Raw genomic sequence first — 17,632 nt, 5'->3', positions numbered from 1 at the left:
CACACCTCGACTCTCCGGGCCTTCAAGTTTAACCTCGGTACCGTTAACCAACCCGTACTGACCTGATGATCAAACCGTAGAAAACTATTTGATATTATTGTACTGTTTTTGTACTTTTTATATATATACATATATAAAAAGTGATTGGAAATATTCAGTAAACATCCATAAAATCAACGCATCGCGTTCAATAATTGCCATCAGATGGTTGACCATTAACCATTAATTTGGTCACTTAATGGTTGGCAGTGACTAAAAATGAGTTTGGATTTCTGAAATCTACAGAGAATTTGACCAAATTTACTTTGGTTGATCTTAATTATCACTGAAATATATCACTTAGTTTGCTTATCATTATTCAGTTGAGAACCTAAAGTGCGTTTGTTTGAGCTTTCTCTTGCACAAAAAATACAATTTAGAAAATCCAACAAACTGAAAATCTTTTTAAAAAAAATAAAAATTTTTAAAAAGCCTTAAAAAGTTTCAAGCTGAATAACCTGTGGGACTCTGTGGGAGCAGGGCAGTTACAGCAAACGGTTAGGGTTTAAACAGCATTTAGAGGTTAATGTATTCACCAAAGTTATGCACCTTTGACATTATAACATGAATCCTGGTCTGCCATACTGAGATCAGAGTGTATTTGATATTATCTGATGAATTTCAAGTGTATCCTGGGTGAGAACGAGCGTAACCAACGAGAAGTGTGTATCGCTGGAAATACTTTCCAGCGATTGGTTTTGAGGCATAATAAAAACTCCTACAACAAATCTGGTGTAAAGTTTTTTTTTGTTTTTTTTTCTTTAAAAGATTTTTTTATACAAGAAATTTTTAACAGAGAAATGCTTCAGTCATTAAAAAAAAAAAACCCTCCACCAAGATTACACTGGATTTCCCACCCAATCACATGATGAAAAAGTATTCACACCCCTTCCCTTGAACTTTTCCACATTGTCTCACCACTTCCTGAACATATCACCCAGAAGGTGAAACATGGTGGTGGCAGCATCATGCTATGGGGATAGTTTTCTTCAGCAGGAAGAGAGCAGGTTAATGGGGAAGAAGGATGGAGCTAAACATAGGAATAAATGACATCAGTCATACAAGTCATTTTGCTGGAGATGGTGTGCATTATTAATTTTTTAAAAATATTGAAATTATTTTTTCATGTTTCATTGACGTATTAAAGGCTGAGTGGTGTCATGTAGGTTTTACAGTACAACAATGGCTCTTTCCTGGTTTACATGAAAGCGTATTCATGCGCTAGAATGGTCCAGTTAAAGTTCAGAAATCAATCCAATTGAGAATCTTGAAGTTGGGATTTTGAAATTGTTTTTCAGAGATGCCCTCCATCCCATCCGACAGAGCTTGAGGCAAGAAAACTGGCAAAAATCTCAATCTCCTCAGAGCTGCAGATGTAATTACAGCTCTTAGTCTTGAGTCAGGGGGGCTAAATACTAAACACAGCACATTTTTTAGATTTTTATTTGTAAAAAAAAAACCAAAAAGCACGTACAATCTTTCTTCCCCTTCATGTAGAGTTCCTATAAAATACACCGACACTTGCGACTGTAATGTCACAAATATGAGAAGGTTCAAGGTGTGTGAATACTTTTGCAACCCACTGTATCCGTGAAAGGGAAAAAAACCGTCGCCCTTCTCGAGTCCGATGCTTGACGTGACGCCCGTCCGTCCGTCAGCTCCAGGCGGAGAACCCGCCCTTTCTGGCAGCACATCAGTGAACGCCTCCACCAGTCGCAATATAACAATCCACCCACAAATCTCCCTAAGGCGTCATCTGATTGGCCTCCTCGGGCGTGACATCACGAGAGGTCAGCTCGGCGAAGAGGGCTGGCAGCCAGTACTGAGCATCCCCGGCTCCCTGAGAGTCCAGCCAGGCCAAGCCTTCTTTAAGCAGATGATCCTGGAAATACGAGGAGCCAGACATGCAGAATATGAGAACATGGAGGTCCGGCAGGGGGCCTGCTGTTTATTTAGGTAACGTGTATTTCACCCTTAAGACATTTTATTGCTACATTTCAGCACTGGTACATAGTTTGATGGGAGGGGGAGAGTAGGTGGGGGGGCTCTGTTTGCTGTGTAAGCCGTTACATTTCCTGTCTCCATTTGTATTGATCAGGACAAAAAGTCTCAGGAGTTTTGCTACCAGATGACGCATAGAAATATCCTGAGTAAAAACAAAAACTTACATTGATAAAAAAAAAAAAAAAAAAAAAGATGTAAGAATGTTGAAATGAAGAATCCTTCCAAAGTTGTTTTTTTTTTTAAAAGAATTAAAAAATTTTAATTTTAAAGTTTTTTTACCATCTTTATTTAGTGTTTTACACTTCTTGTGAATTAACTTCCTTATCTGATTTTTTTTTTAACAAGGACACTCTTGTAAAAGAAATTTTAAACCTCAAGAGGATTTTCTGGTAAAAGAAAACAAAATACAGACTTCTGGAGCCTTTCTTTAGGTAAGAACATAAAAACCTTTTTAGCATAAGAGTCAACGATTGCATCAGATAAGGATCTGCTAAAGTCCCAAGCAAATATATTAATTTTTAAGACTTTATTAAATGGCATATCCAGAATTTGGCAATTAGCAAAAGTAAAATACTTATTCACATTTTGCAATCTAATAATAACAAACTTGCAAAATAAGTGCATACCGGAAAAACAAAAGTTAGTGGGAATCTGCGCTTTATTAATGCTAAAAGGTTTAAATGTGACCTGGTTGCTTAAGCACACTGTTGGGTAACTCACCAGCACGTGACACGCCCGTTCTTTCTCCCATTTCAGGCTGCCTTTGATCTCGCTTACAGTGACGTATCCTTTTTTCTACAAACCGAGAAAGAAACAAGTTACTTCACTCTGCAGCAAACAGACACCAGCTTTGGTTTTGTAATAAAAAAAAAAAAAAATAACTAATTTTTCAAGCAGGAAATCAGAGAAGCAGATATTTTTGGTGAAAAAAAAAATAAACTCAGCTGGTGTTTTACGGGCCCACTTGAGGCAAGTCCATAAGTTTAAGCCTCACCCATGGCACTGTGATACGGATATGCAGATCAGCACACGCAAAGAGTTTACAATGCCTCAGCCACACATTTTCCCTGGACTTTTCTGCATCTACAAACAATAATTCACCTAAGTCGTGAATAACATTAATAGATTAGTCAAATTTCGAACATGAGACATAATTACTTATTGATATTTTTAGGCTTCAGATACCTCTGTCTTGTTTTATAGTGTCTTAAGCGCACATACAGTGAAGCTCCATTTAATCATGAAGAAAGGAGATTCACAAGTGCAGGGCGAAGTTACACCTAGTTGTTTAAAATAAGGAAATGTCAAGGGAGGAATCTGGTATTCCATAATGTTCGTTCAGTTCCACATTGATCTGGATGTACTAAAGGAAATGTGCTTGGATGAATTATTGAATTACAGCTTCAAACATCTGGATTAGTTCGCATGTATGCAGTTTCCTCAATGTAAATCTTCACCAGTGCACGGAAGATGACGGATGAATTAAAATCAGCGACACTGTAGTTCGATCATATCTCTGTTTCCCAACAGCTGATGTTGGCTATCATGAGAGACTGCCAAGTGATCTGTCGGAAATCGTCATCATCTTAACGAATGCTCACAAAAACTCCCCAAATGGTCTCAACTCTTTGTGTTACCTCTGCAAGCTGTAAAACGACAGTGTGATCCATGTTCAATTCTGCTGGGACTGACTGGACCAGGTAAGAGCCGCCAACGGGAATCATCCCAAAACCGTTTCCCATCACCTTCAGTTTCTTTATGGCTCTGACCAAGTCGTCTCTGTGGAGGACGAGCGCAGCCGTTCAGAAGACACATGCGGCATGGATCACTGAGACGTGATGCAGGTCGGATCAAACGCGATCTGACCCGCCGAGGAACTTACTGGCTCACGTCCTGAGCATACTTGCCCCGACCCTTCAGCACCCTCTGGTGGAGCTCGTCCAGAGTAATGAGTCCTGACACACACAAACACCGCAGAGGATGAGAATGTGTGTGAGACGTTTTCACTCAACAAGCTCATTTTAATAAACCGAGGCACAAGGCCAGAGTAAAACATACGCCGGGAACCTTTTCAGAGTTTGTTCCATTAGAACCTCAAACTTTTGAATATTCGACTGGGATTTCTGGTTAAATCTTTGGTTTTTATGTTTGTCCTGCATTAACGTCATCCATCTTCCCATTAGCATAACTAGCTTTCCTGTCCCTATTGAAGAAATTCACGCCTACAGTTAGAAATGTCATGATAACAAAATAATTAATTAACAAATAAATTGTCCCAGTGATTATTTTGATAAATGATACATTTTTAGACCATTTTCAAGTGTAATATTGACAATAACATAACAATGCAATTTTGCAAACTTCACTTTAGTAAAGAACACTTGACACTGGAACAGCAAGATATTTGAAATGTCCAAAATAAAATACAACAACCAAAAACAATAAATAAATCAGAACTTGCAACCAAAAGCATAACTAAAATAGACTATGGTTTCTTTGTAAATAATATTGCCCTTCGAAAAAATGTTAATCATCAAAGTGGAAATTGTCAAGCTCATTTTAATTTATCACGTGGTTAACTGACTAATTGGTTATTGTGACACAATCATTTGAAGTTGTAGTAAAAGTTCAAAGGCGATTATTTTGTAAATTACTGTTGCTGTCTGGAAGTGGCTATAATCTTAAGGACTGAGTTGACACTTAGATAACACATAGTTACATAGTTGTAACTTTTGAGCTCCGGGAAAAACATTGAGAACTAATCATCTTTAAAAAAACCCAAAACTAAACAAACTCAAACCTCCATTTCTGTGTTTCAGGGCGAGACACACTTCGATGATCTGTACCCCCAGCTCATAGTAGAAATCTCCCACACCGAGCATCTCCGACCAAAAGCCTTTGCCAGCTGTGGACAAAAAGGAGACACTTCAAAGTGTCAGTTGAGGCTTCTTTGAAAGGAAAGTGAGGAAAACGTATGAAAAAGAATCAGGATTTTCTTACAAGCTAGCGGGTCAACGCCAATGGTGGCACACATCTCCTGAAACTGGACCCTGAACTGGGGGTTCTTACGGATCTCTTGTTTGTGCTTGCTGGCAAACTCCTCGAGGTTGGATTTGAATGTCTCCAACTGTTTTGACATCTGGCCCATAAACAAAACACACAGACTCAGTGAATAAGGTGTTATTTCTGTATGGTAAGTGTATGCATCGTAACAAACAAGGCAGACTCAAACACAAGCTCACCTGAACTATCTGGTCCTCTGCGAGTACAGTTCCTCTTTCTTTGTATTTGGCCTAAAGAAAAGTAACAAAGAGTAGGCATACAGGAACTGCAAATTTTAGAAGTATAAACATTTATGTGAAAAAGCAGGTAGCCTTGAGGGAATCATCTTTGAAACATACAATCACAATCTATAAGTGAATTAGAAACTCCCAGGGTTCTCTTTAGTTTTGATCACAATGTTAGACAGATGTTTGATTTAAATGAACTTCTATTTCCCTGGCATATGAGAGATACAAAATTTAACTTTTCAACTCCACAAAACATTCTGTAACCTTAAATCACTGTTTTTATGATGATATTTTGGCATCACAGCTGATGATTTACATAATTCACTTCAAAATTTAATAAAGTGTCGTAATTGTTTTAGATTACTTTTGAAAAGTTGTCACATTCACCTGTATCTTTATATTGGATTCAATTGATCAAACTATATTAAAACAAAGCATTATTCAAGACTTTTCATCGTCTTTGAAAACCAGGCTTAAAAGTCACTATCTGGTTACAGAGGCGTTGAAATAGTCACGTAAATCTTATAAAAACAGCTGTAAACTTACCTCTGCTAGCTTCTTTTTAGCTATCGCCCCAGCACCAACACCTCTCCGATGCATTTTGTCGAAATTTGGATAAAATATTGTATATAACGTCCCAAACGTCGGTTAATTTCACCACATGAACAGTGCAGATATGTTTTATTTCATAGTAAACAATGAGGAAGGTCTAACTGCAGACCATAGAGTGAAGCTCCACCGGAAACGTACTACTTTCACTTCCGATAGCCTGGCAAGCCGCTACCGGAAGTACGTAACTCTTCTAACAAAATGTTGTGAACATGTCTCTTATTTATTTATTTATTTATTTATTTATTTATTTATTTATTTATTTATTTATTTATTTATTTATTTATTTATTTATTTATTTATTTATTTATTTATTTAAGGTCTGTCATTTTCTTAATAAATGTAGTCAATATGTGTTCAAACTTTACTCCCGTTAACGTCGTCTGCTTTTACAATTTGATCGTTGTCCTGAAAGATTTATGTTTGATAAAAAAGCAAAAGCAGAAGACATACTTTTTATCTATTTATTTATATATTTATTTATTTATTTAGCTCTTTTATTTTATTTTATTTTGGGGGGTAGAGTGTGGGGGTTAAAATTTGATTCGTACATATATAAATATATATATATCCGAATTATGAAGAAAGTCAGTTCAAATTATGAATACACTCCAAAATTATAGAATGTAAGAATCATAATTTTGAGTCAAAGTTATAATAATCTGAATCAAAATAAAAATTATCAATCACTAGATCGCATATGAATCTAAATTTCTCAATCATAACGCGTTTTAAAGTCAGTATTGTGAGATACAGTCATTATTTTAGTTTCAAAGTCAAACTTATGAGACAAAAAGGCAATAATTGTCAATTCCATGTCATATTTGTGAGATTTAATGTCATAATTTTGAGATTCAAAGTAACAATTTCTGGCTGAAAACATAAAAGGAAAGAAACACTATGTAACTATGGAGTTTTGGTCCTCCATATATAACAACATTGCGTCATAGATTTAATAATGCAGCATTTAGTGGGGAGTGTGCTGCCGCCCCCTGGTGGTGCCTTTTCTGAATTAAACCTCCGAAACAAGAAATGGCCATCCAACACTTTACGCATGCGCTCTAAGGCAGCGTTTTAAAACGAGTCTTGAGGAGGGAACATGAAGACACTCTGAAGTCTCACTCGAGTTGTGGTCGAGGTAAGCTTGAAACCCACCAGAACATGTTAATAAAAGGGGTTCTGGGTTAATGTTATCTGCTACAACTTAGTCATAACACGCTGTTTCCCCCGCAGACACATTTTGTTCTGTAAAAGCAGCCGGCTAACATTAGCCAGCTAGCTGGCTGTTATTGTTTTTCATGAGAACCAAAATGGAGGAGCGTGGCTGCTGCTGCCTGTGTCCTACAGAGCCACTCCCGAGTCCTTGTTGGAAGCCCTTGCTTTAAAATGTCTGCCCGACTGCAGAAATGGAAGGTTACATTCCTTCAAAACTAAATATTTTGTTTCGGACTTACTGTATCGCAGGCGTAACACAACTAAGCATGAATTTGAAATCCGGGAAGAGATTTTTTTTTAAGGATGCATTTTTAATCTGCCACTATTCTTTAGCTTTAGATTTTCTTATAGATGTATGCGTTTCCCTCCCGACTTTCATAAAGCAAGCTGTCTGGTTAACAAACACCTGTATGTTGACTTCTGTATTTGCGTGTGTTTCTTTTCTGCAGCTGTTGCGTCCAGATGGGAAGTCGGTGTGGGGCTGCAGGATGAGAAGTGGCCGTGATCGCCATGACTCTGAGATCCAAACAATTTCCACAACCGGGTTTCAAACGTAAGGCTGACACGGAAGACTTCGGAGTCAACAGCGTGGGTCCTGTGAGCGTCAAGAACGAGCCCTGTGACTTTGCTATAGATGTTCAGAACGTGCAACGACGGGAAATCCCAAGCAGATCCAAGGACTTAGATCAGAGTTTCATGACAAGCAAAGTTACCCTAGCCGCCACAGCTCCAGAAACGGTTCAGGGAGACAAACCTCTGGGGATAACGTCCCCTGTCAGACCAATGGGGGGTGAGGGAACCCCGGTGAAAGGTAAACCCCTCTCTGTTGACAACATGGATAATCCTCAGATGGCAGTGAACAATAATCCAAAGGATGCCGGTGCTGAGGATAGCACAAAAGGGGTTGTTCCTGGAGTTCTGGGCACCGCTTCTATTGAACTGTCCTCCGAAGGAAAGTGGAGGAACATCAGGAAGACCCCTGCAAGTCCGCATGCACAGGCTAACTGCCTCCGACAGATTCTCCTCCTGCAGCTGGACCTCATCGAACAGCAGCAGCAACAGCTACAATCCAAGGACAAGGAGATCGATGATCTCAAGGCAGATAAAGAGACGGTGCGTTTAACGTTTTTTAAATTTTTATTTTATTGCTTTGATGTCCCTTATGTTCTCTTAAGTTGTATGTTTTCTTTTAAATGTTTCTATGCAGTTGCTTGCACGCATTGAGCGCATGGAGCGTCGTCTCCAGCTCACAAGGAAGGACATGCCGCGTGATAAGCGCCTTTTCCAGCCCCTGGAGCCGTGGACCCCTGACAAAGAGGACATGTGGGATCTGGACATAGAAGAGAGTCCACAGCCCAACGCGGCCATTCCCCTCCCGTTCAGCCGGGGAGGCAAAGGTCAAAAAAGGTAAAATAAGCAGCGGCAGACGCTTCTCATGTTACCAACACCTGGGTTGAATGTTATAAAAATTGCTGGTCCCTTGCGCACACAGGAAAACTTGCTTCGGAGATGCAAAGGTTCAGAAATCCCGGGGTAAAAGTGCAAAGCTCAGCCCCCAAAAGTCTGAGACGGAGCCCGGCTCTCCCAACCAAAGAGAGCTGCGCAGTAAGGAAACACCAGAGAAGTCTGTCCCGGCCAGGTCCGGCACAGAAAGGGACGCTTTGCTCCCCTGCAAAGAGGAGCCCGAGCTGAGCTGCCAGATGGAGGATCTGCCCTTCATGTCGACCACAGAGATGTATCTGTGTTGCTGGAACCAACCTCCTCTGTCCCCTCTGCGTGAGACTTCCCCTAAAAAGGAGGAAGAGGTGGCCAGTGAGTGGACTCCTCATGTAGTTCATGATATGCTGATTGTTTGTAAGCCTAACCTAAATCCCAACTTCAATCACTTTAGCAATCCACTCTGCTGAATTCACCGTCTATGAATAACTTCCTTTTCTTTTCTCTTTTTTTTTCCTACCCTTCCACCTGTCAGTTCCCTCTTGGAGGGAAAACCACATAGAGCCTTTGGAGGAGGATGCCTCTAATATCCCAGAGGTGAGGAAAGTCAAAAGAAGGAAACCATTTTTAAACCGTCCGGAAGCATTTCAGGTTTTAATGGAAACGTATGACTTCTGTTCACTTCAAGCCGCTGGATGACTGCACGTTTCTGAAACGCCACGCGAAGCTGGAGCTGGATGAGAAGAGGAGGAAAAGGTACAGCAATGAACTTACTAAAGCAGTTTGGTGTTTAGAGTTTAACTAAGGCAGAGTAGTGGAGTTGATACTAAGTTATGCAGAAAGAGAATGTTTTTATATATACGTATATATTTGGTACAAAGTGGATGTTCAAAAATGAAATTGAACTAAAACTGCAACCCAACATATTACAAATGATTAATTATTGCAATATGCAAAAAAAACAGTTATCCTTATACCTTGGATTTGGAATCACTACAAACTAGTATTGTTTTTTTTTGTTTGTTTGTTTTTATACCTAATAAGAATTTGAGGTAGAATTTTACAGTCCTAGTTCATTATAAATGAATTATTGTAGCAATTAATACTCCCATTACAATATCCAACAACATTGCCAGCACACACATTAAATATCCTACAACCTTGATCTTTATATAAAAAAATTCAACCAGCAAACCTCAATCTGTTTGAAAACCTTGAGAAAATAATGCATGGATGTGTTTTGTGTTATAAACGTTTAACTAAGGGGACGATGTTTCAGTGGTGAATGTGGCGAATCAGCAGATGGATGTTTGGTTCAAATTTTCTGTGTGAATATGTTTACTTTTTAAAATCCGACTGTGTTGCATGATGACTTTTGTGTGTTCATGGCTTCGTCACTCCAGCTCTAGAGACCAGGAAATTACAAGTTGTGTTTGACATTCCTCGAGGATTTCCGAAAATATTTAGCACAAAATTTAGTTATTTTTAATTATTTATGTATTTACTTAGTTTTTCAAGAATTTAGCTTAGGAAAACGGTAACAAAAAATACAATTAAGACTCGTTATATACAGCGAAGAACCAATTGCTTAGTGTTCCTGGTATCTCATGTTTTGTTTTTTTGTTTTGTTTTTTCAACTTGTCCTCCTGCAGTTTGCATGTTGAATTTTCCTCTTTAATTTTTTCAGATGGGACATCCAGCGAATCAGAGAGCAGCGCGTGTTCCAGCGTCTGCAGCAGCGCATGAACAGGAAGAAGACCGTCCAGGAGACCGAGCCGGAGCTGTCGTCCTTCTACCCCGAAACTGAAGATGGTACTATTGAAGGACTTGTTATCTAGTTTTGGAAGAAAAACAAACTTGGGTACTGCAGGGAAAAGTTTTTGAATTTATTTTATTTATTTTTTTATTCTAATTGTAATTTTTTTCTCTCTTCTAGTTGAAGCTATAGTGATCACTCCGTTCTTGCCTGTGGTTGCATTTGGTCGCCCGCTGCCCAAACTCTCCCAGCAGTAAGTCTGCAGGTTTTGTTTTTTTTTGACTGTACAGCTGTTTAAGAGATATGTTATAATGCTTGGATTTTTATTTATCTTCATCCAATTGAAAAATCATTTATCTTAATTTTTTTTTGCTTTTTTTTATTTCATTAAATCTTTAACTTTTGCAATTGTATCATAGATTTTTAAAAAATCTTTACATAAAAAAAATCTTCTTCTTTATTCCCTGCATTAAGTTGTTGGGAATAACATTAAAACCCCTTGGAGAAGCTAGAGAGGTTAATTACATTAGCCGTTCCCCTTTTACCTGAACAAGAAATGCCAAATGGTTTAACAACAAAAGTTGTTCTCATTTTGTTGAACCGTTGGATTCAAAGGTATTCGAATAAATTTTTCCCTCCAGGAACTTCGAGCTGCCCTGGCTGGACGAGCGAAGCCGATGTCGCATCGAGGTGCCCAAGAAACACACGCCTCACCGAACCTGTCGGAAGTGAACGCCGGAACGCGACAGCAGCAGAGCGGCTCCATGACTGAATTTTAAAATGGCCCACAGTTCAGGGCGGGGAAGTCAGTTCATCGGTGTGTGCAACTTGCAGTTGTTTTCAGTTTGTGAGGCATGAAACCACAGACTGGTTTCTCTCCTGCTAGAAAACTGGGGGGAAAAAAAAGAAATGAGGCAAGATTACAGTCAACACGATTGCGACTGTTCATCCAAGAGTTCAGAGCACGTTTTTTTGCTCAAGCTGTGCCATTAGAAATCAGTTTTTATCACTCAAAGATGGCGTTTCAATCAGTCTTAATGCATTTTTGTTCTGGCAGAATGAGATGCCTCATCTTCAGCTTGTTTGAGCGCAAAGAGGGGCTTAAACTCGGCATAACAAGCAATACAGCCACATAATTCTCGCTGTGAGTAGCTTTTCTCCATGCCCAAGTGGGAAGGAAAATAAAAAATCAAAATTTGATTGTATCGTGTTGCTCTTATTGTTTGCACACAAATTTAATACGATTTTGTCAATGTTAACTGTGATATGGGAGTTTTGAACAAGCATGACTACATATATAAAATAATCTCAGTACTTGAGCCAATTCAGTGTACGGAAACAGATCGTCTAGCTGAGAGGTTCGTTCACGAAAACAGAGGAGCAGAAATAGACGCACTTGGCTTTAAACTTAGGAATCTGTTCTCTGTTTTGTTCATTTTTCATGTGAGCTGCATGGACTGTTTACCTGTTGCAAAAAGAAGATGGTAGCATGGCTTCAGCCCAAGACGGGAGAATCTTTACTTCTCACTGGGTTACTAAAACTACTAAAAATATATGTATTTTTGGAAGCATGACAATTGAAAAGGAGAGTTATTTTTCTGCTTTAACAAGCTCTGCAGCCCGAACACCTTCCGCTTTACTGTACAGGTGATTTTTTTTTTTTTTTCTATTTCCAACTGTAAGACATGCTCTCGTTCAGCAAATATTAGGCAGGTTATGTGTATGCGTTGCTCTCCTGAGTTCTGAGATGTTTTAGATTACTAAAAAGCTTTCTGCTGTAGTTCTAGCGACCTGTACGCTTCGCAACGCGCTCTGCCCGTTTTCCTCTCTGAGCTCCTCACAATCACAGCGGTGGATCTCTGCAGGCGTTCACTCCACCTGTTCTGCGGTCCACGCGGTTTGGAAATGCAACATGTTTTTTTTTTGTTTTGTTTTTCTTGTCACTGTACATAGCTTTCAGAAACAAATGTACATAAAACATGGCTGTTATTTTTTTATTATTTAATGTTGGAAGTGTTCAGTACATTCAATATTGTTCTATGATTGTATGTTGACAAATTGACAGTTTTGAAAATAATTTTTTTTTTTGGAATAAAATTAATGTCTACGACACACATTTGTCTTTTTCAGTATGTATAGCATTTTAGATCCATTCCTGCCCATAAGTGAATACAAATCACACATCTTTCAATCCTGCCTAACCTTTAACCCTCGGGGTTAAGGGTTAAAATAAGACACCTACTGTGTCCCGTTTAAATTGGTTCTGATCAACAGTTTTTGGTTCCTTCTGAAGATTTTTTTTATTTACATTTTGACTTTGCTATTTTTTTCCGCCTGGTATTTGGTCTATTTCCTAAATTAATATTCACCAGTGCTTTTGTTTTCTAAGGCATTCTTTTCACTGAGCTGTGAATTATTCAGGCAGTAAATTAAACAAAAGGGTGTGATGAGTGTTTGCATCAACAAGAAAAAATGTAACTCATTTTAAGTTGGATGTCTCCATGGTTCCTCCATAATTTCCATATGTTCGTTTCTGACTTTTTTAGACTCAGATTTCCAGTTTTGTTCTACTTACACAAAACTGGTTCCTGTGCACCATAAAAAAAATTTAGAAATTTAACTTTGGCATTTGCCAGGCCTCGGGAGTGTGGGTGGGGAGAGAATATATTTGTATTTGCAGACTATTCCTTACCCCGTTGTCAAATGTTTATTCCTTTTGGTCTTACCTCCATTGTATTTTCTTTATATTTTACTTCGTCATATACGTAGAGTTCAGTCTTCCTCACATCTTCCTTCATATCCGGCCTTCTTTCCTTTCACCCTTTCTTTGCTTTGCCTTCCTTCCCACATGTTCTTCCATTATTTTTGTCTCCTCTCCATCTTTGTCTTTCTCACCCTTCATTCTTCCTCTTTCCTCCTATCCTTCATGTTAAAGTGCAAATCATGTAATTCCCCAATCTGCTCTTAAGACGCTGAGAAGCGTCACAAATATATCAAATAATGACAAGTTTTACACATGAAAACTGATCCATTACCCAGTCTTCTGGAAAAAAAAATGTTTATTGAATAAAGCCAAAATTAAGATTTCTCAAAAAAACAAAAAAAACTCACCACATCACAAACTCCTTAACATTTTTGCAATAAGGACACTGCTGATCTCATGAACGTCAGTAAAAGAATCGCCAGGAGTGTTTTCCAGAATATAGCCTTCTTTGTCAAATTTCAATAACCATCATCATAATAAACTATATTTTCCACTAGAACCTTCCACATTTATAGAGAATAAAAAGGCTGATAACATTTTAATATTGATGATAGAAAAAAAAAAAAAAAACACCGAACCCGCCTCATGTACAAAATGCGCTGACATTTCTAGATGTCAGTCATAAAATTTAGCCTTCTTTAACATCTCTAGATTTTTTTTGGGGGGTTTTCCTTGAATATTCTGTAATTAGTGTTGATTTAAACCGCAAGTACATCATGCTTTGAGAAGTTAGTATGTACAGACAACGTGTGTCATTTGGCAGAGTCTTAACTAAATCGAAGAGGATTTTCTAGATCTCTGAAGGATAATCACCCTCGTAATGATAAGATACATAGCACACACAGTAAATGAAAATACCTCAAACAAAAAGCCATACACCTTATGGAACAGCCTGCTCGCTGTTAACAGTCGGCCACTTATGCCTCCAAAAGAATCTAGACGCAGAGATTCAAGTGCGTTTGTATTGGTGACCCTTGCCAAAGTGCGCTTCTCGGACAGTTCTAGCGCATTTAGTCTCTCCGCAGGTTATTCAGACGCTCCTCCAGGTCCGCGTCCGCGTCGGCCAAGGCGGTCTGAGGCTCGGCCTTCTTCCCGCCGGCCACGGAGAGGCTCCCCCCGGTGCTGGGAAGATCTGCAAGAAAAGCGCAGGGGGGGGATTCGGCAAAATGCTGAGAAGAATATCGAGAGACATGAGCTGCTGAAGATCGGGGGGTTTTTCCTTACTTGACAGCTCATCGGACAGGTTGAGACCGAGCTCATCCAGCACTTGGGAGACGATGGCGTCGCTGCATGAGAAGCACACGTCAACAAACAAGATATTCACTGTGTTTTTAGACAGAGAGACGTTTTGATCCATTCCCCCTTATTTCTGGCCTTATGCGAAGCCAACTAGCTGCGGGAACGTTTCATATCCCTCACAAATAAGGGTAATCCTTAAAAAAATGTAATGTTTAAAGTACCTCTCCTCTTCATCGTCCTCATCCCCCATGGCGTCATCGATGGCGTCGTTCATCATCTCCTCCTTCATATCCATCATCTCGCTCTGTTTCTCAAACTCCATCATGATCTTCTGAATCTGAGGGAGCTTCAGCTGCGGGAATGGGGGGGGAAATGACATCATTAGAACAGGAAGGAGTGCTGTCGACTTCCATCACAGAAGTCCACTAGAACTTCTAGTGGACTTCACAGACCTGTCTGTTCATGGTGGCCATGGCCTTGGTGACGCCTTTCATCGCCTGTGCCATGCTGTTGTTAGACTTGAGCGTCTGGATCTTTAGGCTGACAGCCTGAATGTTGGCTTTCATCATGATGAACTTCTTGATGTAGCGCCGCGTGCGAACCAAATCCTTCGCCATGATCTTTACTGCGTCCTGCGGAGATTGGGACAACACAAAATTCCTTATGAAACAGACATATCCGGGGTTTTTTTAAATCTTTTGTTCTGTTTTTTCTTTCTTTTTTTTTTTTTTTTTACAAATTTATTCTTAGTCACAGCATGTCCTAACCTGTACCTGGTTGTTGTTAAACTTTAAAAGTGTGTCATGCTGTTAGTTTGTGGGCAAACAAAGAGTTGGAGTTTTTAGTTTTGCTGCAAGTAATGGATAAGCAAAAATAGAAATAATTCTTTCGCAGTATTTCCGCTGCCAGTCGCCGATATGATGAACTGGTGCATTTTCCTTTTAGCTCACCATTTGTCCCTGTTTGGCCATCTTCTTTATGTCAGCGATGATCTTCTTCTCCTGCTGCTCCAGCTTCATTCGCTCTCGGTCCAGGTCTCTCATGGCCCGGTTGAGCGCCCTCTGGTTCTGCCTTAGCATCTCCTCCGGGGTCTTCCTCTTCCCAAACAGGAACTCCATCTGTGTAAGGAAAGCAAAGGCAAAAATATTCTAAAATCTATTTTTAAAAAATGTACGTTTAAAAACATAAAAATAAAAAATAAAAAGACGAGTGAAACATGTTCATAATTACTGAGCCGAGCCATGAGGTTTTCATTAACGCAGTTACTATTCTAATGATACCTTAAGATGTTAATGAGGTATTTGGAGAGGATGATATTATAAAATGATAAACATTTCCTACAATGTTTGTGACAACGTATGCAACTTCATACTCACTTTAACATTTTTGTTACAATATCAAGGTCCACGATAAAAATGAAGCAAAATATAGAATAGAAATCCTTTAAAAAATGCAAAATTGGAAGAAAGATAAAACAGTGACTAATGTAAACAAATGTTTTAGTCTGTGAAGCAAAAAGCTATCCCAACAGATCAATAACTTGTCAAATAATTGTTCAGGTAGGTGATCATCATTTCAAAAACTATAATAAATAAAATAATAATTAATTAGATAATTAATATTCATTTAAGTATGTAAACATACATACAAATTTAAAAAATGTGTCAGCAACCCCACCCAATGACACTGACAAAATCCAAATCAGGATCATGAAATAATGTAATTAAATTGGTCAAATAATTGAGTATGTCTATTTGAGCAAATAAGGAATCCAATCATTTTAGAAAATTATTGAGGGCTTAAAATAATTACAGATAAATTTATCTATTTATGGTATGCATTTCAAACCAAATCTAAATTAACACATGTTTAAATACTTACTTACCAACTTATTTGATAAATTATGGGACTACAGTCGGAACGAGATCACATTTCTTTTTACACAATCAGGTGGAAAATTAAGTGAACCTTAAAGTAGTCTGGAATGTGCCGAGTCACTCATCACTTGACCGATGACATCATTACAACCAGATAAAAGTCTTTGTGGGCCAGATTGTATTTGTTGTTCAGCCACAGGTCTCCACTATAGAGCAGAGAACAAGATGTCCTAACAAAAGAAAGATTCGCTATAACTGTGTCCCATCAAAATATCTTTATGTTATCCAGCAAAGTGTCAAAAAATATTTAACCTAACGCACACAGACAAGCTGTTGGTAGCTGGCCAATTATAGCTGGGACTTTTATATATATACATATATAAAGTGTTTCCTTACAGATAAATTTGTCTTTATTGTGGGACAGTTTTCAGACCACTGGCCGAATGTGCAGCAACAGGTGAGGGAGGGGCAGTGCATCTTCACTCTATGCTCTAGACAGTCAGTGAAAACTCACTCAATCAGCTTCTTTGACATCTCGCTAAACGGACTTTAAACCAAATCAACAGTATGACAGAAGTTTTTAGTAAGTATGAAGGGGAAAAAAAGTGAAAACTACTATGAGTAATAAATGGAAGCATTTTTTCTTCTGAGGAGAGAAAATTTACGAATTTATGCACTTACTGTAAAGGAAAGCCCCTTTCAACAACATAACATTGTTCTGGTCTCCAAAATGACAAGGTAATACGTTGGTAATGGAAATTAGTTTTTAAACTATGATTAAACTTTCAGATGTAGGTGAGATAAAATATATTTTTAGAGATATCTGACTGAAACACGAGAATGTGACACTTTCCATCCTTTTGCCAGAAAAAAATACTGACATATTTAACGAAACATGACGTTATTTCTGATGCGTCGGCTAACTATTTGGTTAGTTCAGTACCTGTACAAGTAGTTATTTAAGAAAAAAAGAGGGGATTTCCATCTGAACATGAACTGTTCACCACAAAAGGATCTCGTTATAAGCGTCTTTAAATGATTTCCAACATCTTGTTCTTTTGTGTTTACTACATTAGTAAGATTCAATCCTGGGTTGTAAATGTCTCAGCTGTTAGTTATGTGCCCAAAAGGCCTAAAGTCAGGTTTGAGCCCCATTTGACTCGGTTCTGTTCTTGTATAACCTGACACACCGAACCAACCGGAGCCGAGACAAAGTCACACTTACCATAGACCACAGTTTTCGTCAAAGACAGGGAAACACAGAAGAAAAGCGGAGCCCAGTAACTCTTCTCTGACTTCAAATAGACTCAAAATTAAACGCTTATTTGTTTTTCTTCCAACGCTTCCGTGTTGCTACAGTTGCCCTTCCGGGAAATGACGTAGCCACGGAACAACAAGGAAG

General features: G+C 38.7%; 3 protein-coding genes across 5 annotated transcripts; 1 reads left to right on the top strand and 2 right to left on the bottom strand.

The window, feature by feature from the left end:
• Positions 1 to 465: 465 nt before the first annotated feature.
• snf8 (SNF8 subunit of ESCRT-II) lies at positions 466 to 6,144 on the bottom strand. The gene is made up of 8 exons (XM_044102624.1): positions 5,880 to 6,144; positions 5,286 to 5,336; positions 5,044 to 5,182; positions 4,844 to 4,948; positions 3,926 to 3,998; positions 3,681 to 3,822; positions 2,764 to 2,838; positions 466 to 1,921 (listed from the first exon to the last, which is right to left on the bottom strand). Exons 1-8 carry the CDS (start codon positions 5,931 to 5,933, stop codon positions 1,784 to 1,786), a joined length of 777 nt encoding a protein of 258 aa, XP_043958559.1. The 5' UTR covers positions 5,934 to 6,144; the 3' UTR covers positions 466 to 1,783.
• Positions 6,145 to 6,949: 805 nt separating this feature from the next.
• Positions 6,950 to 11,547, top strand: msl1b (MSL complex subunit 1b). Of its 3 annotated transcripts, none has more exons than XM_044102616.1 (9): positions 6,950 to 7,080; positions 7,607 to 8,270; positions 8,365 to 8,564; positions 8,650 to 8,969; positions 9,130 to 9,191; positions 9,283 to 9,350; positions 10,282 to 10,406; positions 10,531 to 10,603; positions 10,992 to 11,547. In XM_044102616.1, the coding sequence occupies exons 2-9, from the start codon at positions 7,668 to 7,670 to the stop codon at positions 11,080 to 11,082; spliced, it is 1,542 nt and encodes a 513-aa protein (XP_043958551.1). In that variant the 5' UTR covers positions 6,950 to 7,080; positions 7,607 to 7,667; the 3' UTR covers positions 11,083 to 11,547. The 3 variants fall into 3 exon arrangements, with proteins under 3 accessions (XP_043958551.1, XP_043958549.1, XP_043958550.1); XM_044102614.1 differs by having other exon boundaries at positions 8,650 to 9,011; XM_044102615.1 differs by lacking the exon at positions 6,950 to 7,080 and adding an exon at positions 7,375 to 7,510 and having other exon boundaries at positions 8,650 to 9,011.
• Positions 11,548 to 13,778: 2,231 nt separating this feature from the next.
• On the bottom strand, positions 13,779 to 17,632 carry chmp2a (charged multivesicular body protein 2A). Its single transcript, XM_044102617.1, has 6 exons — positions 17,456 to 17,632; positions 15,304 to 15,471; positions 14,806 to 14,985; positions 14,575 to 14,705; positions 14,339 to 14,400; positions 13,779 to 14,246 (listed from the first exon to the last, which is right to left on the bottom strand). The coding sequence occupies exons 1-6, from the start codon at positions 17,456 to 17,458 to the stop codon at positions 14,125 to 14,127; spliced, it is 666 nt and encodes a 221-aa protein (XP_043958552.1). The 5' UTR covers positions 17,459 to 17,632; the 3' UTR covers positions 13,779 to 14,124.

Source organism: Gambusia affinis, linkage group LG20 (genome assembly GCF_019740435.1).
Source record: "Gambusia affinis linkage group LG20, SWU_Gaff_1.0, whole genome shotgun sequence".
Taxonomy (NCBI): Eukaryota; Metazoa; Chordata; class Actinopteri; order Cyprinodontiformes; family Poeciliidae; genus Gambusia; species Gambusia affinis.
This window is presented reverse-complemented; position numbering and strand designations above follow the sequence as displayed.